Source organism: Synchiropus splendidus, chromosome 1 (genome assembly GCF_027744825.2).
Source record: "Synchiropus splendidus isolate RoL2022-P1 chromosome 1, RoL_Sspl_1.0, whole genome shotgun sequence".
Taxonomy (NCBI): domain Eukaryota; kingdom Metazoa; phylum Chordata; class Actinopteri; order Syngnathiformes; family Callionymidae; genus Synchiropus; species Synchiropus splendidus.
In genome coordinates this window covers 21,318,173-21,343,312 of record NC_071334.1, presented here as the reverse complement: position 1 = coordinate 21,343,312, position 25,140 = coordinate 21,318,173, and the positions used below count along the sequence as shown (strand labels likewise).

The 25,140-nt window shown below is 42.0% G+C and overlaps 2 protein-coding genes across 5 annotated transcripts; one reads left to right on the top strand and one right to left on the bottom strand.

Annotated features, from left to right (window-relative positions):
- Positions 1–717: 717 nt before the first annotated feature.
- tmem131 (transmembrane protein 131) lies at positions 718–20,982 on the top strand. Of its 4 annotated transcripts, none has more exons than XM_053860612.1 (41): positions 718–1,121; positions 3,209–3,270; positions 3,357–3,394; positions 4,973–5,041; positions 7,055–7,175; positions 8,637–8,753; positions 8,831–8,953; positions 9,026–9,106; positions 9,179–9,329; positions 9,404–9,460; positions 9,538–9,599; positions 9,683–9,791; positions 10,158–10,266; positions 10,375–10,528; positions 10,610–10,780; positions 11,274–11,384; positions 11,679–11,813; positions 12,832–12,936; positions 13,025–13,111; positions 14,625–14,777; positions 14,855–14,930; positions 15,015–15,129; positions 15,203–15,341; positions 15,443–15,552; positions 15,616–15,688; positions 15,799–15,950; positions 16,028–16,170; positions 16,336–16,522; positions 16,933–17,118; positions 17,184–17,339; positions 17,724–18,124; positions 18,198–18,382; positions 18,594–18,724; positions 18,839–18,957; positions 19,096–19,248; positions 19,327–19,462; positions 19,529–19,644; positions 19,843–19,912; positions 19,973–20,076; positions 20,229–20,380; positions 20,454–20,982. In XM_053860612.1, the coding sequence occupies exons 1-41, from the start codon at positions 998–1,000 to the stop codon at positions 20,718–20,720; spliced, it is 5,310 nt and encodes a 1,769-aa protein (XP_053716587.1). In that variant the 5' UTR covers positions 718–997; the 3' UTR covers positions 20,721–20,982. The 4 variants fall into 4 exon arrangements, with proteins under 4 accessions (XP_053716587.1, XP_053716578.1, XP_053716563.1 ...); XM_053860603.1 differs by having other exon boundaries at positions 18,591–18,724; XM_053860588.1 differs by lacking the exon at positions 718–1,121 and adding an exon at positions 2,245–3,095 and having other exon boundaries at positions 18,591–18,724.
- Positions 20,797–25,053, bottom strand: si:ch211-201h21.5 (uncharacterized protein LOC555526 homolog). The gene is made up of 6 exons (XM_053860639.1): positions 24,925–25,053; positions 24,278–24,494; positions 23,085–23,267; positions 22,897–23,008; positions 22,702–22,838; positions 20,797–22,632 (listed from the first exon to the last, which is right to left on the bottom strand). The coding sequence occupies exons 2-6, from the start codon at positions 24,458–24,460 to the stop codon at positions 22,261–22,263; spliced, it is 987 nt and encodes a 328-aa protein (XP_053716614.1). The 5' UTR covers positions 24,461–24,494; positions 24,925–25,053; the 3' UTR covers positions 20,797–22,260.
- Between the last annotated feature and the right edge of the window lie 87 nt (positions 25,054–25,140).

Below are 25,140 nucleotides of genomic sequence, written 5' to 3'. Positions count from 1 at the left end.
AAATCCGCTCTGCTCCAACAGGTAGAATGCAGACATTTTAGTTGAATATTATGGCGTAATGATGACTCTTGACACCTTTAGACACTATTTAATTTTTCTTCTGTGATACAGTATAATTTATGAATGCTTGAAAGGATCATGCTTTATTGTTTTGTGTGTGCTGAGTGCACTTTTTTATCCTTTGGGTGGCTTTGGTGGGATCATGTATGTTCTATCTTGCTTTTTGAAGACTGAAAAACTGAAGAAAAAGAAAGAAAGAAACACTCAATAAATGCTGAAATGATAATGTTGCTCCATTGTATATGCTGGAATTGGCATTATTATAGATCCAGACCAACTGTTGGTCATATTGTTGGACATTTTTGACTCCAGCGCAGGAGTTTGGGCATCGTGCTTTTGTTTAACCAGACACTGTATGCCGTGGGTGTTTGTTTTCGGTCTGCTCATTTTCAGCCCTAACGTGGCATTGAGAGTATTCAAAGTTTTCTTCACTTTCTCTCTGTGTTCTCCACTGTCTGACCTTGAAATTGTGTCAGATGATTTCATCACGCTGTCGCAAAACAAAGTTCAGTGTAATGACAAGAGCATAATAGGAAACACGGACAACTAGGAGATTAAGGCGTATAAAAGGCATTAAAGGAATGGCCGGTAGTTTATGGGTGGCGTAAGGTTATATAAAGACGAGAAGAGCAGAGTGAGAATCGTTGTTTATGTCTCTTGATTCGCGAGCTAGAAACCGGAGAAGGGAGACCGGGGTCATGCGCACTCCGCAGCTGTAGGCAGCGGTAACACGTCGCGCCTGTGCGTGGCGCGAGAGCACTCGTGAAACGTCACGCCTTGAGCGGAAGAAGAAGAAGAGCAGCAGTTTATGTTGAGCAGTTAGCAGCCGAGTAGACAGCTTCCCCTCGCTGATATGATTGACAGAGTCAGCCGAGGGTTACACGGGCACGTCCTCGCACTCGCTCGTCTTTTAGTTTGAGAGAAAACACATTTGAGTATGGCGAGACAAGAGAGAGTCCGGGGTCCTCGCCACCCGCACTCCACTAACAGAAGAACGTGTCTTGGACTATTGAGGATTTTATTTATTGTTTTTATTAACACGGCGCAAGCGAATAAACAAGGTTTGTAACTTGGCTAACTCTGCCTTTTGCTCGCGGTAACTTCCGTAGTGGTAGGTTCCATCCACCGGGCTAACTTACCCGGAGCTAACCCGCTAACTACTCCCGAATACTGTTGTGTTGCGCCTTTCGTTCGGTAGAATTGAGCACTTCTCAGCCCTTCTTCTCCTGTGGTTTACTGCTGCTTGGCGTTTCCCCTTTACCGCAGGGGGGGACGCGAGTGTCGCTGCAGTCAGTGGTGTTGTCATTTCCTATATGTCGTGCTAAGTTAGGTGAGGCTAACTATAACCAGCAACTGTCACGGTGAGAGGCAAGTCTGTTAGCATTCCTGCCAGTGCCAACACGCAAACAGGCGGAGAGAAAGCGGCTAATCGTTAGCTTCGGGATGATAGTTCTGCGTTTATTATCGTGCCTGTCGTGGGCTCCTGTCGGACCCAGATAGACTTTTGTCTGTAAACGTGGCCGCCTGTGTTGACCAGCGGGATAGTTCAAGGCGAGCTTGGCAGATAACCGGTACCTTGGACAGATTACGGCCGTTTGGCTTCCAAACCTCAGCTGCCAGGTCACATTGACCAAGTCCCGAGTGGACAGTAGTTGATACAAACATGCAGATTGCGCCTCAGCCCTGAAACACTTGAGTTTTTTGGCTGTTGAAGAATAAGGTGATACTCGTTTACCAAGAACAGTGGGGGCTTTGAAGAGTTGTGCTTTAAACTCAAACTGCTGACTCTCATCTTTTCGCCCTGCTTTCGCTTTTAGTGTGCGTGACACGTATGTGATGGAATATAAAGAATGAAACCTCTGCTTCCTTTCAGTTTGTTATTGGTCTGGCCTATAACGTTGCTAGTTCTTTCCATGTTTTTCTGTCTGAAATGACTTTATTGTTCACTACAAGGGGGTGCGGGCAGTGTCCCTCAATGTTACATGTAGATGAGCATCTTAATAATCAAAGTGCCATGGTGCTGAAACACAATAAAGTAGTCTTCACATATGTTGGCACTCAACATGACTTCTCTTTAAAAACCTTGTTTCAGCATGTCCACAATACAACATCTCAGTACAGTGATAGGACAGTACATTTTGCCATAGTCTGCACAATATACATGTATTTTTTTGTCAGTCAGAAAGTTCTTTTTTTCCCCATGAATCCACTAACCCACAGAATTATTACATGCATTTGGTGCTACCATTTTAAACATTTTAATCAGATTATTATAACACTACTGAATGAAATACATAGTTGGGTAATCCATTATGCTTTTACTAGTAAATAGTGGATGTCTACTTTTTCTTGGTCCTCTCAGTATTGCCACAAATATCTAAACTTTAACTCCCAGCTGTTGTTTACATGATTGGGCCATATTTGAAATGCAGTATACATCAATTATTGTCCTGGGTGAGCACTTCCACTGTCAAGACAGATTAACAAGAAATGTCCCTTCTTTTCATGTTATGTCTTGGCTTGTGTTGCCGTGTACATTTATTTTGAGAGGCATATCAGAATCAGTCATTTTATTGAATGCCTTTATCCAACAGTGGAGGTGGTGATCAGTCATTGGCCTTTGGTTGGCTCACTTGTTTCCTGCTCTCTTTTGGTCACTTCAGACGGGGCTGATTATGGTTCCTATTAATCATGAATTCCAGTGTAAGGTGTTGCTACTATTATTAATCTTTTTATTCACTCATTGCATATCTATTCTTCATCATATGGATGAATAAATACTCATCTTGTTCTGGAAACGACGATTCATGTTAGCTTCCCTGTGAGTTTGTTGCAAATTGAGGTATCTATGGAGTAACTTTTTGAAAGCCATGTACAAAGGGAAGATAATTTGTATATGTTGAAATATACCTATTCATTATTTGTAACATCTGGAAACAGTGGTAGAACGCTGTGGACAGTTGTAGGCACTGGAGTTTTACACACTTGGAAGAAAGTACATCTTTGTCTTGGCAACAGACAGCATGAGACCAAAAGTACATATTTTCTTTTCATATATTTTTGTGCTAGTATTTTAACTACACTTATGAGGCATTTGTAAATGTCAAACATTTTAATGTCCTATACAATGTTATCTTGTCATTCACAGCATTCATTCAGTCAGACACAATCCTTGAAGTCCTTCATTTTGGCGAGGGAGGCCTTTTACAGGTACGTGCCATTTTCTCACAAATATACACAAACCTTCCAATAAAGTAAAACTGTAAACAATGATTGGTGTTATTTTTCCATTTCAGGCTGAGTCTGACATTGATTTTAGTTTTTATCAACAAAGGTAGGTCTTTCATTTATCATGGTATGTTCTTGTACTTGAAACTGTTTTCTGTCTTGTTTTATACTCTTCAGTGGCTGGACAATCAGCCTATTTTAGTCAGTTTCTGGTGTGGGCACTGGATTCTGCCAGCATTTAATCTCTGTGCCTGTGTACTGTTTATGAAGTATATATATATTATGTCTTTATAGTTCATCTCACTAGTCATTTGATTGCTGTATTCTATCACTAATCTGAGATGTATAATTTTAGCATATCCAGATTACTTCACGCACAATCTGAGTGTGTTGAAGAAAAGTTTGGCCATTTGCTTGTATCACATGTATCGCAATGTAAGACGCTGAATCATTCCCTGCCCCTAATGGCTGTCAGGCTACATCTCAGGATGTCTTAGTAAAGTTTGCGCTATACATAATATAACATATAATCCATAAAAGAGTGTTTATCTTGCATAGCCATGGCATGGACACTCCCTCTCCTGCCTTCTGCTATTCTTCAACCTTTGCATGGTAAAGGCTCATCTGCGCTTTTCCCTATTCAAGTGGTGCAGCTTTATTACCGATTGACATTAGCAGATCTGTCACCAAGAGGCAGACAGTCCCCCTTAACTGCCACCACCTGTACCACCTCCCAATTCATTTGCCACTGCTACTCCAGTTACAGGTCACACAAATCAGCTATGCAGCATCAAGTGAAAGGCTGCTCAGTATTTGCAGCCAAGTGCTGTCCGAGGTGTCGTTCCCACTGGGGTTTTTTTTTGTGGGTGTTTGTAATATGAATTAGAGGGGTGAGGATACACTGTTGGTCACTGATAATCCTTCAGGAACATTGCCTGTGTGAGTTTGTGGTGTGGATTACAGGTTGCCTCTGGAGATAGAAATCCATCCTGTCTTCTGGGGGCACAGCTACCAGAGCGTGCAGCTTCAGCCAATGTTGTACCCGCTAATGCTTGACTGGCTGTAAATTGAGTGTAATTGATCCGTTTATTTGTCTGATGACTCTAGTGGTGGATGTGTTGCTCAGGCAAAAAATATCCAGTATGGCAAATACTGCTGCTCTACCTTAACTAAACTTAAGATGTGTCAATGCACCGTGGCTTGTTCACTAATGAATCGGTACTTACACGAGATTACCATAAAGTCTCGTATTTCATAGTTGTGCTGTTTATGAACAGACAAGGAATCCTTTTCAACAGGGACGTCCTTCTCTATTGTTGAATACGCCTGTTGTCAAACAGGTCTGGTCAGTTTGTACGTTTGTCCTCATCTAGTTGGGAGCAACTGAAGTTTACAAGCAGTGCGAGCGAAGCAGCCACTCTAACAAAGAGTCTAGTGTTTTTTGTACTTTTTTAATGGTCAGCCTTATTTTGGATATTCATGGATAAAGACTTTGAGCTCCCTTCTGTTTGGGACTGGTTTCATTGCCACCCTAATTCATTATTTACTAAACTTGTACACCAATCAGGGTGTCATTTTTTTTCTTACGCTTCAACTAGCACTCATGTGAAATGTGCTTGAAAATGGATGCCTGTCGCCTTTTTTGCTTCTTTTTCCTCCTGTCACATTTCCCTTTTTCTCATAGCACTTCCCCACACCGAGGGAACTGCCGACCTATACGTTTTGAACCTCCAATGTTGGACTTCCATGAACAGTGAGTAACCCGATTCTCTTTTCCATTGTACTCAGACAAATTTTATCTTGTCAGTTCAAAGTGGTACCAGAAAAATTCAACCTTGAGTTGTAATGAAACAAAAAGCAATTGGGTTACAATTCAGTCAGCCCTATGAATGTTGTTCTTTAAATGTACTTTTAACGTATTTGTACTGTAGAGTGAGAACATACGTTTGCACCACTCCTTCCTCAAACACTTGTCAATACTTACAACAGCAGCTGCTTGTCATGCACTTGAAACTTCTTTGGTAAAGCTACATTTTAACAGGTTACCTGTAAATTATGCACATGGAAGATGTGTTACCACTGAGAGAAAGACGGCGCAGGAATTGCTCACTACGGGTGACATGCATACTGACCATGGGAGAAATCCTAAACAGTGACACCAAATGCAGATGATGATTTTTAATCAGATTAAAAGAAAAAAAAAGTTGCTCAGAGATGCTTATTAGTTACAACCGTAGCTCCACAACAATGAATTGCGCCTCCACTGTAGGAGAAGGGGGATTTGCAGAAACGCTGCCAAGATTTCATTATTGTAGCGCTATTACCTCTTTGGGGAGGAATGATCGGCTTGGCGGAGGAACGGGCTGTCCCACATGCAGAGATGTTTCTAGTATCTTTCTAAAATTCTTTTAAAATACATAAATGCCTTTGTATACTAGTTGTGTGCATTGTGTGTGTGTTTTTTGGGGGGTTAAAAGTGAAGTAATGGGTCATATGTGAATGAAGATGGTGGTAATGATTAAACTGCTTATCAAATTGTCTCGAAATAGGGAATCACTGATATGGTCTGTGCTGCCACTGTAGATCACATTCTCGAAACATTAAACAAAGTCACTATTTATGTATCATTTGGAGACACACCTTATGCGTCATCAGGAATGACATGAGAGGATAAGCCCCTGGTCCAAATTTATGAGGTTTTACATATAGATTGTGGATGTTCCTCCTACAAACATAGGTCTCGATTCAAGCCTTTTTCTTTTTTGCAGTTTTCTGTTAGCAAAATTGTACAGAACAAATACTAGTAGTGGAAGGTACACTTTTTAAACCTGGAATCTGACACAATGAATGGCTATATCTGATGAAAATTTTCCCTGAGATGGGCAAATGTCATTGCTCACGTAGGGTCATTGAGGTATTTAAGGGGAAAAAGCATGAGTCATAGATAGTATGGAGCATATTCCTGCCCCAGTATGCCATATATCTGAAACTGATGCTTGCACTAATATTTTTTTCAGTCAAACCCATCTGAGCACATTCCTGAGCCATACACCCATTTACAATCTATCCTCTGGTGTGGCCAAGTGTCCACAAGGCCACTGTATACCAAGTTGCGGATGTAACTAAGTGACTCACTTAACAGCCTGGAATTTGCTATGAGCGCAGATATGTAACCTTGAATGCTCATGCTTTCTTGACTTGATAGGAAATTAAGAAAAATACCGGATGAGCTCAGTAAATCTGTACCGTATCAAATATATTGAAGGCATAGTTAGACTATGACCTGCAATGTGTTTTAGGTTCAAAGGGGGACTTAAGTTCTCTAATGGCTTCCATAAAATGTTTTTATTTTCATATACCATCACAAAACAGAAACTGAACAAACTGAAGTCCTGCCTCAATGCCAGGGTGGAAGATCCAGAAGGCTCATTTCAGTTTCCATCTCTAATGACCTCGTATCGTCCGCCAGATTCTGAGCTGTTTTTTTTTTTTTTTTTTAATGGGATTAGGATTCTCTCTCCAGACTAATGGCCATCTCCTTTGAGGCGTCTTATTTGTCAACAAAAGTTGGCTATGAAATTGATTGTCTTGACCTTTGCACAACACTCGACTGGTTGAGATCAAATGGAATCGGAAAGCATTTTATTGTTTAAATATAAATAAGATTAACATCTGTTCTAGTGCTGCCTGGTTAGCCTTTAAAATGTTAACTAATCATTTCAATTGAACATACTGTGCAATGTCTTGTTTTTTCTTTTGTTCCCAGGCCTGTTGGAATGCCAAAAATGGAGAAAGTTTATTTACACAATCCTAGCTCAGAGGAAATAAGTTTGATATCAATATCAGCAACAACGGCACATTTTCACGCCTCCTTTTTCCAGAATAGGGTAAGTATGTATATCAGATGAGTGGTTATAAAAAGCCAATATATGCATCCTATTGGGAAAAAAAATGCCATCGTCATTTGTTTTTCTTTGAAATGTGAACTATGCTTGTCATGATATCAACGTTTACTACTGGATTTATTATTATTATTATTATTATTGTGAAGATATTTTTGTTAGCGTTATATTGAGACTAAATTAACCATTAATGTAAGGTACAATAAAAAATAATGCAAATATGTATTTATGCATAAAATGTAATAATTGTATTTCTTGTCAGTATTTTACCATTGTGGTAAAACTATTTTTTAAACAACTTTTAAATGTCGTAATAATGCATTTATAGCATCAGTTAACCAAACTTGAACTTAATAAAAATGTGGTTAGCATGCAGGTTCCTTGTGTTGCTATTTTTGTTGCCACCACATAGACGACAATGGTCAAACTGGCTCGCCCATGTTGTTGGTCTCACCTCACGCATGAGATATGAAGCCCAAAATATTCCCACACCGGGACTGTGGCATTTGGCTTTGCGGTCATGTTTTTTTCCCCTCCCTTTATTTCCACAAAGATCTCTTGTGTTGCTCCTCACAAGTCTCGCTACCTTGCTGAACTGAGCGTGTGCTCGCAAGATGACCCTGAGATGACAGACAAGAGGGTTCACTCTGTTGCACAAATGCGCACAAAGCCGGAGGCATGTCTGATAATCGTGCTGAGTGATCGCTCCTGTCAGCGAAGACCCGCTACAGTAGTTAAGAGATGAGAGAATAGGAAATCTAACAAACATATACAGTATATGATATATATACAGATATAATAACAATAATTCTCACCAGATAACTTGAGCAGGGATATTTGGAACTTTAATCTCCTGTTGTGGAAATGACAATGAGGCACCGTCTTTTGGCCGACATCTTTTTGAAATCCAAAGTATTTCCTTATTTCTCTGGTGTGTTGTCATTTGGCCGGTGAAAATGCTTTAGCCTTGGGGAAGTGCATACAAAAAGCGACTTTAGCGCAGATCCTATATACATCAGCAGCAGAGTGAGACACATAAACCCTGATCCTGTGGACATTGATGATTGACCCCATATTGTATTAGATGTTCAGTTAATATGCCGTTCTAAAATACATGACGCTTTTTGTTTTTAAATTGTAATTGTTTCAGGTTTTGTGTTTCAACTACCATAAACTCTTTCTACAGATTACTTAAAGATGCGTATTTATTTTACGCGTAAAAATAAATAAAAATATGTGCTCTTCAGAGTGCACGTAGCTGTGCTCTCTAAAGTATGTATTTCTCCGAAGTATGTATTTCAGATTGTTGTATTTTGTTGGATAAGTTAAGACACCTCAATAGTAAAGTCATCGACGTGTTAATTACCAAGTGTGTAGCTAAAGTTGAGGTCATAAGAGTAAATGCTGTTCAGCTGCCTAACATTATTTCTACCCTCTGTCCCTCAGATAATTCCACCTGGAGGAAACACATCATTCGATGTAGTTTTTCTTGCTCGAGTTGTTGGGAATGTAGAAAACACTTTATTTATTAATACATCACATCATGGAGTGTTTACATACCAGGTACTTAGTCGCCTAATTATTTTTTGGAATCGAGGGAAAAATGTAGACCTGAATGATGTTGCTTTTCCTGGTTTAAGGTGTTTGGCGTGGGCATCCCCAACCCCTACAGACTCCGGCCTTTCATTGGGGCACGAGTTCCTGTCAACAGCAGCTTCTCGCCTCTAATAAATATCCACAACCCATTCAGTGAACCGCTGCAAGTGAGTTATTCCTGCATTTATGTAGTAGTTGATTTAATTCTCTGTTTGAATATTTATCTCTTGCATCCCCAGGTGGTAGAAATGTACTCAAGTGGTGGGGATCTACATCTTGAGCTTCCCACTGGCCAACAAGGAGGAACTAGGAAGTTATGGGTGTGTCCTGAATTCTGCAATTGTTTTGTCCAGGCAGGCAAGAAAATGTGACTCATGGTCGTTTCATTTTAGGAAATTCCGCCATTTGAGACCAAAGGAGTGATGAGAGCCAGCTTCTCGTCAAGAGATGTCGACAACCACACAGCTTTCATCAGGATCAAAACGAATGCTCCCAATGAGGACCAGTTCATTATCCTTCCTGTTGAGGTGGAGGTCACATCAGGTGGGCTTTAACCCCTTTTGATGAAGCCCTACTCTCAGTCGCTTGAGATGAATTATCTTTTGGTTCCCATTCAGCACCTGGTATCTACTCTTCCACTGAGATGCTTGATTTTGGTACTCTGCGGTCTCAAGGTACAGCTCCCACCTGTATTAAGTAGTAGAGACTTTCTGACCTGAATTCTCTTGACTCTAATCATTTGTTTATTCAGATCGACCCAAACAGCTGAATCTACACCTTTTGAACTCAGGAACAAAAGATGTTCCAATTACAGTAGGTGTCTCGGTGAATGCTGGTGTTGTACCGCGCTGCCATCCTAACCACCAGGTTGACTTCAACTTCTCTGACTTCTGCAGAGTGTACGCACAACACCGTCAAATGAAGCGGTTACTGTGGATTTCAAAGCAGTCACACTCAAAGCTGGAGAGAGTAGATACACCAAAGTTGCAAGTATAAGCTTTGACGGTGAGTTTTTCTTTATTCTTTTGAACAAGCTTCTTTTGAGAATTCTAATTAGCCTTTAGAGATGCCTTTGGCTTGTTAGAATCACAGCCCTTTCGTTGTCAATTTTTCTGTAGTTTCTGAAAAGAATAGTAAAATGAAAACAAGAGTTTCCATATGTTATAAGGAACTCATTTGGATTCTTTGTCAAGTTCTTATCAGTAGCCAAGTGGATGATGTCATTTAATTGACAAAGGTGGGGTTTATGTGTCATTTCGTAGCTGAATCAACTCATTATTTACAATACTTTTTTACTTTATACAATAGGACAGTGGAGCACTGCTTTTGCATTGAAATACCTTAGTCTTCACATTCTGCATATTGTTACAGCTTCGAAGGCCAGAAGACCTGATCAGTTCTTGGGTAAAATTACGGTCAAAGCAAAAGAAAAGAGCTACTCAAAGCTTGAAATTCCATACCAGGCAGAGGTTTTAGAAGGGTGAGGCTTTGGGCACACTCTTAGCCCTCCGTTTTAACCCAATCATTGGTATTTACTCGTTAGTTTGTTCTTTTGTGGTGTTAATAAACTTTCTATTTCTTCTCCCAGTTATCTGGGCTTCGACCATACAGCCACGTTGTTCCACATTCGGGACAGCCCTGTTGACCCAGTTGACAGAGCAATATTTCTCACAAATGCCTTCAACTTTGCCATACGCATACATGATGTGTCCTTGCCAGAGGAGGCAAAAACCATGTTCAAAGTAAGTCCCACTGAAAGTAGGCACATCTGACTTATTTGTTTTTTATGTTTATTTGACGCCATACTTCTTTTTATTCTTCAGGTGCAGAACTTCAGCGCACCAATCGTCATTCCTCCGCACAAGTCTTGTTTAATCTTTTCCCTCCTTTTCCGGCCAGTGAGGCCCTCCATACATATAGACAGCAACATCCTGCTCATCACAAATGCATCAAAGTTTCACCTACCAGTTCGAGCTTACACTGGCTTTTTGGAGGTACAAAAAAGACTATTGTTTTGTTTTGTTTTGTTTGTTTTTTTTACGTTAAGTTTTTCCAATTTTCATTCAGTGAAATATCCAGTGCTCAGATGTAGCTGCTATGGTTGATGAAAGTTGCCCTCAGTCAATAGTTTAACTGTGCTCTTTGAAAGTTGTAGCCCTGCTGTTGCTGGAGCCCTATTTAAGAAAAATGTGACATCAACTAAAAAGTGTATGTTATGCTGCAGTTGGAAAGGAGAACTTCCTCCTTCTCTCATAATGCTTACTTCTGCTATTTGCAGAATTATGAGATAACAGATCGCCTTCTCGTATATCATCTTGTGATGTGTTACAACATTTGTCAAATCTGTTTTTAGCTTTCAAATAAAGATAAGTGCCGATAAGAATTGTTGATGATACTTTACTGGGCTCTGCTTTGTGTAACATTCTAATATAACATGCTGAAACAATGTGCAGGCAGCATTGCTCACTAATCGATCATGTTTCACAGCCCGTGGTCCTGCCTCCTAGTCTTAAAGAAAACCTGCTGGACTTTGGGGTTCGCAGTGCCACAGACACCAGCAGCATCGTCTTTGTGGTGTTCAACAGCAACCCAATAGAGGTGAGAGTAATGACTTTCAGATGATGACAATCATTTTTCCACCGACTGAGGAATAGTGTCTTAGGACAGGTACGCTACATATTTTAGCTCGGTTTGTTGCTGATACTGCTTAGCAGAATTAACTGTTTGTGCTATTTAGGCTACATTTGTGCAGAAACCAAATTATGTACCGGTAATTATTAAAAGTCATCTTTATTTCAGACATTAGTTAGTAAATAACATTTTTTAAGCTATATACAAATTGTCATTACCAAATGAGTGACAACCTTTGGTCATCTATTTTTAAACTGTTAGCTGGAAATCAAGTCCTGGCTGGTGACTGGAGACAGTCTCAGTATGGAACTGGTCAAAACAGAGAAGGGAAACTCAACAGTGGCCAAAGGTCGCCTGCGGGATCTGCAGAACAGCTCAGCCTCCAGTCACAAAACGGTGAGAACCTACCATATCTGTCATACTGTATATCTACATGTACTGATTTGTCCAGATCGATACACCCTCTTGCTGTCAAAGAATGTGGTTTTGGGCTGCCAACCCTTTGTGGCAGAAAGGGAGGGGTGGCACTTACATGCAAATACATTGGCTCGTGTAGTGAGACAGGGGCAACTATTGAAAATCTTCATGGAAAGGTCTCATTGATCTTTTTCAAAACATCATTTTTACTCTTACACACCAGTAACATCTTTTCAATATTATTTTGAATATTTCCCACTTGACGTTTGGGAACATTTTTAAATTTGTTGCCAATTGTTGACGAATGGCATATTTTTCAAATGTAGCGTCAAGTGTAGTGGTGGCTGTAGAATGCTACTGGTAAAGGTCTGTTGATTTTGTATAGCAAGCATTAAGCATTGTGCATAATTCAGACTGTGGGCAGAAGGGCCACGTCATCTTGTTACCAGGAAGTACCAACTGACATTTTTGTCTTTTGGGTGTTGTCCCTGAGATACTGTTGTTGTTGCTGCAAGATCCATTAACCACAAACAATGTAGCGCTTTTCCACATTCAAGCTTGAGAGCTTGACTGTGGAGCTCATATGGGCACTGGTAGGGTGACTCGTGACTCTTGGTTGGCTTATTTGTTTTTATTTTATATAGTCCTTTTAAAAGTGGGGTGTTTTTCAAGGTGTGGCCAGCCTTACCCAAAACCAGTGACTGCAAGCAAAGCAACATACAGTATGTCTTGGGAACAGACCCCTAATGTCTGTGTTAATGTTGGTTGACTTGCCTCGATTTACTTTGGCCTCTTTTAAACACATTTTTTCCTTTTGTCTTCCTCGTGTGTGTGAAGTTTACAGTCCAGTGAGACCCTAGCTTTCAACTGTTTATTTCAGATCTGCTGTATGATAATTGTCCTCACGTACAATTCATTTTGATCATGGTTATGAGATTAGAGGTGTGGCGCTGACTTACAGTAATGACAAGCGTTGTTAAAATGTTTGCTCTTACAGGTCATACTTGCCTCTGGGTACTACGCTGCATTCCGAGTGACGCTGGTGGCCAAATCCCTGGAGGGCATGTATGATGGAGCTGTGCACTTAACAACAGACTATGAGGTGTATACTTTTTCTGTTGTACACATTCTTTGCATAATCTCTGTCCCGGATTGGGTTGATTTCTACTTAACTATAACTGTTTCCACAGATCCTAACCATACCCGTGAAAGCTCTGATAGCTGTGGGGACATTAACCAGTTCCCCGAAACAGATCCTGTTGCCTCCTTCCTTTCCTGTAAGTGCATTTGTTAGATAGTGTTTGGACAGTTTTAAATCAGTCACTTCCTTGCTTAACCACATCTCACTATTAAACTGATAGTTCTTGAGCCTCCGTCAACCACAAGCATAATTGAACTACATTTCATATCTTACATAATATGTCTAAAGTGCATTGCATAATGATCACATAACAAACATTTGCTTGATGAGCTTGATTATTGTTAACTTCTAAGGCAGTAAAATAATCTAATCTGATGAGAAAAATCTCACTGATCCAGTACAGTTGTTGTCAATTATTCCTTCCAAATAAAGATACTTTTCAAAGGGTTAACACAATATTTGGCTTGCCACTATTGTTAGCCTCAACATATACTCAGACTGCGGTGCTAAATGCTCAATTCAAATTGTTTTTAAAGAAATTGAATTTATTCATAATTTCCTTTTCAGCTTTTATGTATGTTTCTGAGGGCCTGATAATGTGTAGGTCAGATAATTGTGACTTGGTTGTTCAGACTGAAAACATCGAATACCTATTTGGGACCACATATCCAAGTGGCCTGAGTCGCATTTGAAAAATAAAAATTTAATCAGATATAGGTTGCATAGCGGCAAAAATGTGGGATTTAGACCACTTCTGAACATAGCCTTGGATCTGTGGTGCTGAACTAAACTAGTATTGCCCACAGTCTCCTGTGTATAAGGTTATTTCGATATTTCGATTATGTTTGAAACCAGTTCATGTTTAATAACTGGTCATTTTGAAATGAACTTGAGATTTATATTTAGCTTCCTGGCTGTATTTTCTTCATCTGCTACATATGCACTTAAGATATGAAGTTGTCTTAATTTATTTGTGTTGTCCGCCTCACATTTTGTCTGGCCCTTTTCAGAAAAAAATGTATTTGCACTGAAACAAGCATTTGTATGGCACTACCAGCAGGGCAATTTTTTTTTGGATCAGTGTCACGTTATTTTGTGATAACGCATTGTTTTATGATTGATATTGAATTATTTCATTTACATGCCCAGAAGGAACACTTTAGTCAGAATACACTTAGAGTTCAGAGTTAAAGTGGTTGAGGTTTATTTTTTTTATAACTAAACTAGTTTTTGCATGCAGTTGCAGTCTCAGAATCTTCATGTTGTCAGGCTCGTGCATGTTTTGTTTTTTTTATACCAGTGAGTCTTGCATGAGTATCAAGAAATGACATGTTGTGTACTGATGGGTGTGGATGAGTGCCATGTAAGCAAGGCGTCATTTCTGTCTGAGAAGCAGGCTCACAGCAGCTGCCTGGTTTCATTAGCTCTTGCCGATAAGCCTAGTGGTGCTTGAAAGCACGCGGTATCAATAAATAACATGAACACAAGTTGCCCAAAATAATGCATTAACCCATTATAGTGTGATCCAACGACACAGATCCAAAAGTAGTTTGCAGTTCTGTGCTTGCACACGTTTGGTTCCAAATGATGACAACTTTATTCAATACACAATGATAATCTTTGCTGATGTACGATCTGATCTTCATTAGGGGAAGGTTGTCCACCAAAGCTTCAGCATCCAGAGCACTTTTACACAGAAGGTTCGGCTTCAGCAGATCCGTTCTCTGACGGAAGACATACGTTTCTATTACAAGCGGCTGCGCAACAACAAAGATGAGCTGGAGCCCAGACGAAAATCCAAGGTCTGTCTTAATCCTGGCTTGCTGAAGGGGCTCGCTGTGTCACTATGACATCAAAATTTTTCTTTGATTCCTTACAGGTGGCAAATATATATTTTGACGCCAGCTTGCAGTGTGGTGACCACTGTTATGTGGGTCTGCCATTTGTGCTGAAGTGTAAGTGCATCTATTTCTGTTGCATGATGTCTTCGGAGAGTAAGTGAGAGGAATTTAGTTCTTTTTTTTCTTTTCTGCCACCAGCTGAGTCCAAGCCTCATGGTATGGTGTTACAAGAAGACATTTGGGATTCAGATGTTGATCTTCACCAGAAACTTGTCAGGCGATGGAGAGATTTGAATGAGCGTTCAGGCCATAAGTAAGTGATTAAAGATGTGCATGTGTGTGTGTGTGAGAGAGAAAATTTTGGGGTGACACTGTTTTCTCTGAAGGGTTGATGCCACATTTGAAGTCAACACTGATCTCCAGAAGAATGTTCAAGCTAAAATTACAGCTCAACTGACGTGGCCGTCTTTGGTCAACTCTTCACAACGCATTACATTCCCCTTGACCAACACCAACAGCTCTTCGGTGAGTTAGATCATCTAGAGAGTGCAAAATAACATGAAGAAATGAGCGACTATCATTAAATCGATGTGCTGCCAACTAAATAACTTTCTGTGGGGGAACAGGATGAAGAGGTGACTCTGCAGAACCCTGCTGATGTTCCGGTGTATGTCCAAGTTCTTCCCCTGGCACTTCTCCCAAATCCCTCAGTGTTTTCTGGCAAGCTTGCTGACAGGTGGGGGCATTTTTACATCCAGAATCCATGTATATTAAAAACACTCATAACACCTTTTTTTAGGCTGCCCTTGGGAAATTTGTCCAACATTAATATTGACACAAATACATTGGAGTTCAAAGTTCACCGAAATCAGGTGAGTACTGCAAGTCCTTCCAAGAGAATGGACTCATCAGCTTAAAAAGAAAATGACTGCATGCATGTGGAACTTGTTTTTCACTAACAAGCACCACATTTTTTCGTCAGACACGCATAATGAGGAGCAGCACTGGGTTTGTAGAAGGATCAACTCGACCTTTTGTGTACAACTTGCTGCTGCTGCCAGGAGAAGTCAAGTCTTTCAACGTCAGGTTTACTCCCACCAGCAACCACAGCGTCTCCTCCTTCCTGATAGTCAGGTGCTGCTTTAAACACCACACAACACTGAGAAAGCGTTTTTGTTCTCCCTAAAATATCCACTTGTTTTTCCATTTAGAAATAATCTGACTGTAATTGATGCCATCATGCTTCACGGTCGAGGAACAACAGAGACACTGAAAGTGGCAGGGAAGCCTCCTGGTGTGGGAAGCTCTCTGAGGTTTAAGATGACAGAGGCTTTGCTGAGAGACTGCACAGAGAGTGAGTGTCCTGTTGGAGCTGCTCAGAGTATACACACACCTGACAAAATCATATCATGTGCTTTAAAAGTTGGTACATGGTGATGTTGCATTAATGCATTTGTACTTCAATTATTTATTTCCCTTTAAAATTCTACTTGTGATTATTGTCAATTTTCTTTTACAGAGACAAAGACCAAGGAGCCCAACTTCACTCTAAAAAGAACATTTAAAGTGGAAAACACAGGTTTGCTGCCAATCACCATCCGATCAGCTGAAATCAATGGACTGGCCTGCGAAGGATATGGATTCAAAGTTCTCAACTGCCAAGAGTTTGCACTGAAACCAAACACTTCGAAAGACCTCATCATACTGTGAGTGAACCTCTACCCTGTGTTGTGTTTTTCTCATCAGCCACCAGCTATTAATACTTGAGCGGAGGAGTTCAGAGTTGGGAGCATGAATAGCTTCTCTGTCTGAAGGTGGCTTCTGCTCATATGACACTCTTTCTTATCTCCTTGAACTGACCTGCTAGCATGCTCTGCCTTTACCGAAGAAAACCATGGTTTTGCACTGTGCGCACAGTGTTTTTGTTGTGTTTGAAATGTATGTGTCATAATTGCACACAAGATATTTAGGGTTTTTACACAACTGCAAGACGTAAACATGACGTAGATGGCTGATTTCATGTTTATCACTTGATTAACTGACCTGTAAATAATAAATTAAACCACCTGTAATGAGATCAATCTGAATATTGCCTTTGACTTGTCCTCCTTCTTAGGTTTACACCCGACTTTACATCATCTAGAGTGATCCGCGAGCTGAAATTAGTGACCTTGGGAGGCTCACAGTTTGTGTTTGTGCTCAATGCCTCCTTGCCCTACCACATGTTGGCCACATGTGCGGGTACACTGCCCAGGCCCAGCTGGGAGCTGGAGCTCTACGTCGTGGTGTCTCTCGTCATGAGGTAAATTGTCCTTGTACACACCAAATGTATCCAGATGGGGTTCTGAGTGCCACTGTCCTCTGCAGTTTCATGTTCCTCGTAGTCATCACCACCGCCTACCTGGAAGCTCAGAGTATCTGGGAGCTCTTTCAGAGACGATTGTCTGCTGAGTCCAATTCTTCCATGGAGACGGGAAGACCGTTTAATCTCAGGGACATAGTGCAACTCCACAGTGATACAAAGTAAGTTAAAGAACGCCAGTATCTGTTGTGTGCTGTAATGAATATAATAGTCGGGTATAATAGCAGTATTTTGTCTCTAGTGGGAAATGTAATTGCATTTTGCAGCTTTATCAGAAGGACTAGGATAGTTGCATGTTTTAATCCAGTTAGTCAGCAATGTCAAGTTGCCTTCCGCCAGTGGATTTTGTCATCTCAATGATCTGTAAACTTAAATCATAATTATCTCAAAAATATATATGACCTCATTGTATTGAACTGTATTTTGAAAAATATAGCTTGTACAAGCATATTGAATGTCCCAATTTAATCCAAAATAATCCACTTTATTGTCTATTATATAATGCAACCTTAACCAAACTAAAATACAGTGTTCAATGATTCCAGTGACTCCAACCAAAACTCCAGAGGTCTATATTCGTCTGGTAATGGTGCGGCACGGACAAACAGACAGAGTGGCCGACAGTCGGACACAGACAACCAAGACAGAAGGTCACGTCTTGGCCTCAGCAGGACATCTATGCAATCTTCTGCCCAGCAGTCAAAAGGAAACACAAGCTCAGGGCAGGATGCTGCTTCTGTTGGCTGCCAGCTCATTAACCGGAAGGCTCGGGCCAGTAAAACTGAGCCCCTGAGTCAAAGTTTAGCTCCGTCCACACTGTCTAACAGAAGCCCCGACAATGCAGAATATGACAACCTCATCGAAGCCATGGACAATGACGTGGACCGCCCAGAATCCCAGAGAGCAGACGGTCTACAGGAGCAGAGCTCACTGTCACAGAGTAAAGGTAGACACGTGCTTAGATTTGAAATACCAATTGAAAGCCTTGAAATGACCTGGGATTGTTTCTGATTCTGTAGTGACGGAGCCCAAAGGGAAGCTGCGTGGCAAAACAAAAGCACAGAAAAAGAAGGAGGAGAAGGAGAAAAAGTTGTCATTAATGTCTCAGGGAGGTGAACTAAAAGACACACTTGCTGACAATGATGACAGCTCGTCCACCACCACAGAGACGTCCAACCCGGACACAGAGACCAACATCAAAGAGGTCAGAACCGCAGTTTCACCTAAATCGTGATGCATTTCCAATACACTGATTGGACTGGCTGTTGACTGAACAGTCAAGCAATAAATGTGGCAAACGGAGTCTTTTAAGCATTTGAGTAATGAAATTTGAAATGTTTCTTTTAACGGTCAATGAGACAGTTGTGCTGTGGAAGTGTGTCTCTGTGCGTGACCAACATCCCTCACCTTAGCAGGAACCAGTAAAGAAGAAAGGAAAAACGGCTATCCTTGAAAAAGTGAATGAAGAAACAGCAAATGTCATTCCCAAACCCAAAACGAAAAAACAAGGAGCCACGAAAAAAGAAAACCAAGTAGAAAAGTCAAGGTTTGTGTTTCCTTAGACATTATCATATCTACTATTTGTGTTATATTGAAAGGTTGCTAGATGAGGAGAGGTGATGCTTGATCACTGGTTTATTCACTGACCTGTTGTCCACAGTTGTCTGGAGCTGCCTTATGTCACACCACTGGAGACCAAACAGAGAAAGAGCTTCACATCCAAAGCACTTCACCCTCTCACAAACATCCAAAAGAGTAGACCTCTTCCAAAACCCAGGCGTGAGTCTCACCACATTTTACTGTTCTTCTTCTAATTTAAATCACAGACATTTACGAAGCAATGACAGAGACTGTAGCATTGTAACTTTGCGACAAGCTGCGTGATCCAGTCTTTAATTTGCTACATTTTTTTCCCAGAAGAGACAAAGCTGGACGATGGGTGCAGCTCTATCTTCTCCAAACTGTTGTCCAGCAGCTCTGTTCAAGAGCTGAGCCAAAGCAGCAGCTCCGAGGGCGAGAAGGAGTTTGCCCCTCCAGAATGGGACGTCCCAATTTCCCAAAGCAGTGACCGTAAGTATCGGTCCTAAATGAGCCTCTGAATGGCTCGGTTATTCTCAATGCCACTTTTTTTTTTTTTTTTTTTTACAGAAGCTGACAGTCTCCAGCAGATATCCCTGCAGACATTAAATGCTGACCCTTTCCTCAAAAGTTCATGCTCCCCTCCGCCCACCTCCCCTGTGCTTCTGTCCAGAGGAAGCTACAGCAGTGTGCTCAACAGCAACAGGTGTCTATAGATATTCCCAACACGTCTCATATTTGAGTTCACAGACTGATCAGCATGTCTCTCCAGTGACTTTATCCAGAAGAAAGCTCCAGGAAGCAAAGTGTCCACATCTGCAGCGCTGCCTGGGAAGAGTGGAAACCTGACCTTTGCTGCTGTAGCTGCTGGTTATGACAAAAGTCCAGGTAACTTGATGACAATCGGGTGTCTCCCAAATCTTATGTGCTATCCTCCCGTGCATAAGGATTCCACCTCAAGAAATGGGTTATGTGAGAACTAGTGTAGTTCTCGTGCATCAACCCAACCAGTACCTGGTACTAATTACTGCCTGAAATGTCTTGTATGCGCTCTTGTGTTCAATGTGTATTTTCTATTGTCACTAGGTGGATCTGGTCCTAAAACAGAAGGCTATATCAAGAACTTGGCACACATGGAGAGTGACATTTCTGACAGGTAATCGTCCACAAGGAAGCTGTTTTAACTCGAACATCCACTCACGCTACTCTTCCACAGTTCTGGACTCTGGGGTTCCATGGACACTGCCAGTAGTCCCAACTTCCACTCTGCCAACTCCTTCTCGGCTTTTGGACCTAACAATTCCTTCAACTTGACAGGAGGTAACCATTACAGCAAAACATGGTCAAACCCACAATTTCTCACACTTCTCTGGACCTTGTTGATATTGCTAGTCTGCTTGGTCAACGGTTGATGTATTTCTGGGATTCACTCCCCATGGGTTGGTACTAGCTCTGACTTTTCGGTTGTTTAGTGTTCACTGGGATGCATATCCCAAAGCCGTCGGAGCCTCAACAAAGCTGGCCTGAGTTCCCATCCGTGTCTTCGTCCATCTGGGACAACCCCAGCAGCGACCCTCTGCACTCCTGGACTAGCAGCTCCAACTCTCCCACTGCCCCGACCTCGGTAAGACCCTTCTCTGGAGTCAGTCTTTTGGTTGTTGCTGCTCATTGAGGCTCTCCTCTCCTCTGTGTTCCAGTCACTCCTTGGGAACACCCGCAATCCCTGGTCCCCTACCACCTCCACATTTGGCAGCTCCATCTGGTCCAGTGCAGACTCCACCTTGCACTCTTTTGCTCCGACAACAAGCTCATCTACTCTGACCAACCTGGTCAACAGTCCCACCTCGTCCCCATCAGCCTCCAACGAGATGAGCGGGACCTACAACCCTTGGAGCATGTGGCGACCCACGCTGAGCAGGAGGAGCTCGGAGCCCTGGCCCAGCTCCCCTGACAATGGCAGTTAAAGCTGCAGAGTCATGAAAATTTTGTTTGATCCAAAAATTCAGTTGGACAAAAAAAGAGAACTCCATGCAAGTTCTCAGCTTTTATTTAAAACCAGATCTTGTTTATCGGATTCAGAGTTTAAGGTACAGAATCTCCACAGTTCAGTATTGAAGTCAGACAGGCCATTAACAGGACTTTGTTGCTGTCTACATCAATTTGGTTTAAACTTTATTTAAAAAAAAAGGTTGACAGCCAACCTTTCTAATAATAATAATCATGACATACTCATTGGTGTCAGCCATTGCACTTTTATTTGGCAGAAGGTATTATCTGTAATCTACATCCCAGAGAGCTCATTTGTTTTCCCAGTCTTCATCTGACTTCTTTTGAGGATACGTTGGTCATGTGACCATTTAAGTTGGAGGGTAAACATCGCCTCAGTTTGTCAACCAATTCAAATAAAGGATTTCAGCAGAATTGTTGTTTCCCGTTTTCATTATCTGCATCACGCAGTGGTGTAGCATCAAAGGATTTCCTCTCCTGCCTTGAATAAGAATGTTTATTTTTTTTAAGTGGGACATGCCTGGAAACCCAACCCAACTGTGTGAGTACCGTAACTGGCTGATCTGCATGTGGAAAAGCAAGAAGTCAACTCAGCCGATGAGTAGTTTTCTTGTAGTCTTGGAGTAGTCTTGGATCAGTCCCACCCCTCGCCATGATTGATGGACACTTTCTTCCTACTCTCTTCAAAAGGTCATAGCTGACCTCTGATGTGAACATGAGTCAATTGTTCATCTGACTCACTAGTCTGGGACGGTTAGGATAATTACTGGATTGTGCCTTGAGTGTTCCTCATCTTGTTGCTCGTCCTGTTCAACAAGACCTCTGGAGGTTTATTACAAACTGATCAACTCAGCTGGATCGGATGCCAGGGAAGGCGACAGGACAGCCCTGGCAATCCAAATGGTATGAGTGAAGCTGTGCAGGGAACCTCTCTCCGACGCCACCTCTGGTTGGGCTACAGAGGGAGGCAGCATGGCTGAATTCTGTGTTCTTGTTGGGGTACGCTGCCTGGTCGGAGGAGGAGAGACTACGCCAGGTAGTGAGGGACGGGTGCACCAGGACTTCCTCTGTTGAAAAAGCTGAGCCAAAATTCAAAGTATTTGATTCACCAAAGCTCAAGAACTTGGGGTGGTGACCAAAAGTGAATGACTGCAGACACATGAGTTTTCTCTGTGGGGTGGTGGGGCCACTTAAAGATAGACTGGAGTCAAGTGAACTGGGTGAGACGCAAAGCAGAACAGCTGCTCTTCCACATGTAGAGAAGCCATATGAAATGGTGCCTCCCGCATGGTGAAGTAACCCTGGGGAAAGACTTATTTGGCTTTGGTGTTCCCCCAGAAGAACTGGAGGAGGGTTCTGGGGTGGCATTTGCTGCCTCTAAGCCTCAAACTCGGATAAGCAGGAGATGAAGGATGGATGAAATTAGAGCCTATAGAAAGGTTTGTACAGTACAAGAGATGATTGTCTGCACACCTCCTGCTGCCTGGATGACATCATCTACTTCTCCCTCCTCATTGGCTGTCTCAGCGACTCAAGCAGCAGCTGGCTGAACCTTGTGACATCACATTTGGTGGGGACTGACACGCTATGGGTCTTCTTCAGCTCATTGGTCTGATCCAACACCATCATGCCACGACAGATGGATCCCTGCAGCTCAACACGGACTGGACACACGAGGCTCTCCGTCACCAGGCTGGGATCGATGCAGGACGCTACAGCGTACGAGTCATAAGAGACGAAGCCTGGGCCGAAGTAAACGTCCCTCTTGTTCCTCAGGGACTCTTTGGAGTAGGCCCAACAATTAGACGTGATAGTCTTCATGAAGCGGGCGGCAGCAAAGTCTTGGCTGACCAACTCTTCGAAGAAATCCTGTGGAAATGCATTCAAAATGGTGAGAGGTCTGGTCCATATGTTGGTCAGTAGGGCCGCACATCTCACCCATGTCAAACTGTTTCTGCAACAAAACTCCCAGGAGACCACGGACGTCGGGCAGATGAACTCCTCCAGCACAATATATGCTGACTCTGGGTCAGTCGCAAAGTTGAATTCAGCGCACGGCGTGACATTCCCTTTCCCTGGAGACCAGACAGTTTTAGAAACCCAGGTGGACAATTACTATGATTCATTGTTCACCTTCTATGTTTCCACCCATGATAACCAGATCTTTGAGCTTCTCAGGAAAACCAGGGTCCAGTCTCACTGCCAGGGCTAAATTCGTGAGAGGTCCCAGAGAAACCAGGGTCACCTGAGGAAAGACCAGGGGTCAGTCAGACTACAGAGCAGAGGTTGAGCCTTCCATGATGGCGACACAAGAACGTTACCTGCTTCTCATGTTCAGACACCAGTCGGACCAAGGCGTCGGCTGCATGTTCCCTCTGGATCTTCTCCTCCCACTTTGGATCTCGATCAGTGATCACGCCACCGAGTCCATCACTGCCAAAGTGGTCTCTTGCAAGGCTACAGGATCCAACCAGGGGACCTGAGGCTCCCCGGAACACAGGGATCTGTGGAAGAAACAGGCCTTCAGTCTGCTCAACTGTCTCCTCCTGTGACTGTGACTCTGCATGTCACAGTGAGTGCTGTGCATTCAGTGCACAGCAGGGGAAACTCGCCTGGTTCAACATTTGATCACATCAAATCTATGTTTTTTCTTCTTTCTGTGTGTGTGTGTGATTAGTTTATCTATTCTTGTGGGGACCAACTCTTGGAAAAACACCTCCCTGTGAGTACATGTGGCTAAGTTAGGACTTTTATGCTGGTCCTAACAAAATTGAGCCTCAGTTTGAAGATAAACGCCTCAAAACAACAAGGTCATTATAGTTTTTATTGGGTGTATTTGTTTTGGATGGTTAGGTTTAGGGTGAGAGGCTGGGGAAAGGGTTCTGGCAATGAGAAACCTTGCCAAAAAGGATCTAAATACGAACTTGTGTGTGTGTGTGTGTGAAAGTGTGTGTGAGAGTGAATGATAGGTTGTCACCTGCTCAGTTCCTTTGACATAAATCATTTACTTCTCATATGTTAAATAACACTGTTCAACTGGGTTATTCATAAACTCACATTGCATTTAGGCTTGGACACGTCAGTCCCTGTGAATTATTCGTGTGGACGGGTTTTTTTTTTTTTTTTTTTTTTAGTTTTACACTATTGTACGTAATAAAAATGTTTAGTGCCTTTTATGTGGATGAAATGTTACAATGTGTTACAATGTTTTTGTGTATTTTCTGTATTTTCCTGCTCTTTTGAGGGAGCAGGAGAGAGATAACGTATCAAGAGATTAAAGTAAGAGATACAATATTTTGGAGATACATTTTATAGCGAAGGTTGCCTCGCCCAAAGGACATAAAGTCAAGTTTGGATTCCAGCGCATTCTCTTCTCTTCCCACCATAGAATTATTGTACAACAGGCCGGACAAGACCTGATTCACTCAGGATGAAAATTCAGACACGATTTAACAGAAATATTGCAACAGTTAAAGCCACATTGATTCTCATGTTCCAAGAAAGACAAACTCACCCCCTCGCGCTCGCAGACGGAGAAGACCTTCAAGACATTCTGGCACACATCGGCCACCTCAGCGTTCCCGAACACACAGGTCACAGCCAGCAGCTGGATGTTGGGGGCCGCCAGGGCCAACAGCAGGGCCTGAGCATCATCGATCCCACAGTCAGTGTCGATGATCACCAGCTTCTTGGACATGGTCGCCTCGCGGTCTGGGGAGAAATCGCCTCACCTTTTGAGAGAGGGGGGGTTTAAATAACGGCCCTGCTCGGAGTAATCATTAATTCAGTGGAGGTCAGGACGTTCTGCAGGGAGGAGCTGCTGGTCCATAATCGCACATATGTCCAAAGTTGCACATATGTTCGTGATTGTGTCAACTTTTTTTTTTTTACGTTAAATGCTATTTTTTCACCGATCAATAAAAACAGTGCAATTCTGTTTTCAACAGCAAAGAACGTCAAAACCTTAACATTGATGGTGAATTTGACTGTAATTTCAAACAGATTTTCATCTAATCTCATCAAAAGTAAGAGTTGAAATACATGATACATGCATTAGTGTGTGACTTTAGTGCTATTCGATTAAGATATGGAGTGAAAATGCTCATTCATATAGTCTTGGAAAATCGATTATGTTTTCATAAGAGAGAAATCAGTCCTTACCAGTCCACTGGGTCAAGTTCCGATAGGTGTACGGCGGAGGATCACTTCAATATTCGCTTGCGTGGGGGAGGGCGTATGATGAGGCATAATTCAACCGTCTTGCTCACGCAATATAACTAAATACGGAATTATTTGTTTGGTTAATTTTTGTAGAACGCCGTTAAATTCGGTATTTTGTATCGTAACTCCTATATATATATAGTGGAACCTCCCTAC

What these genes read in the sequence shown, in the direction of transcription:
- tmem131 (XM_053860588.1), top strand. Translation starts at nt 2,957, where the DNA reads ATGTTGAAATATACCTATTCATTATTTGTAACATCTGGAAACAGTGGT. An exon ending in TGCAAGTATAAGCTTTGACG is followed by an intron (nt 9,792 to 10,157) that starts GTGAGTTTTTCT and finishes ATATTGTTACAG; the next exon opens with CTTCGAAGGCCAGAAGACCT. An exon ending in TTCCTTCAACTTGACAGGAG is followed by an intron (nt 20,077 to 20,228) that starts GTAACCATTACA and finishes TCGGTTGTTTAG; the next exon opens with TGTTCACTGGGATGCATATC.
- si:ch211-201h21.5 (XM_053860639.1), bottom strand. Translation starts at nt 24,460, where the DNA reads ATGTCCAAGAAGCTGGTGATCATCGACACTGACTGTGGGATCGATGAT. An exon ending in TGTCTGAACATGAGAAGCAG is followed by an intron (nt 23,009 to 23,084) that starts GTAACGTTCTTG and finishes GTCTTTCCTCAG; the next exon opens with GTGACCCTGGTTTCTCTGGG. An exon ending in GCAGAAACAGTTTGACATGG is followed by an intron (nt 22,633 to 22,701) that starts GTGAGATGTGCG and finishes GCATTTCCACAG; the next exon opens with GATTTCTTCGAAGAGTTGGT.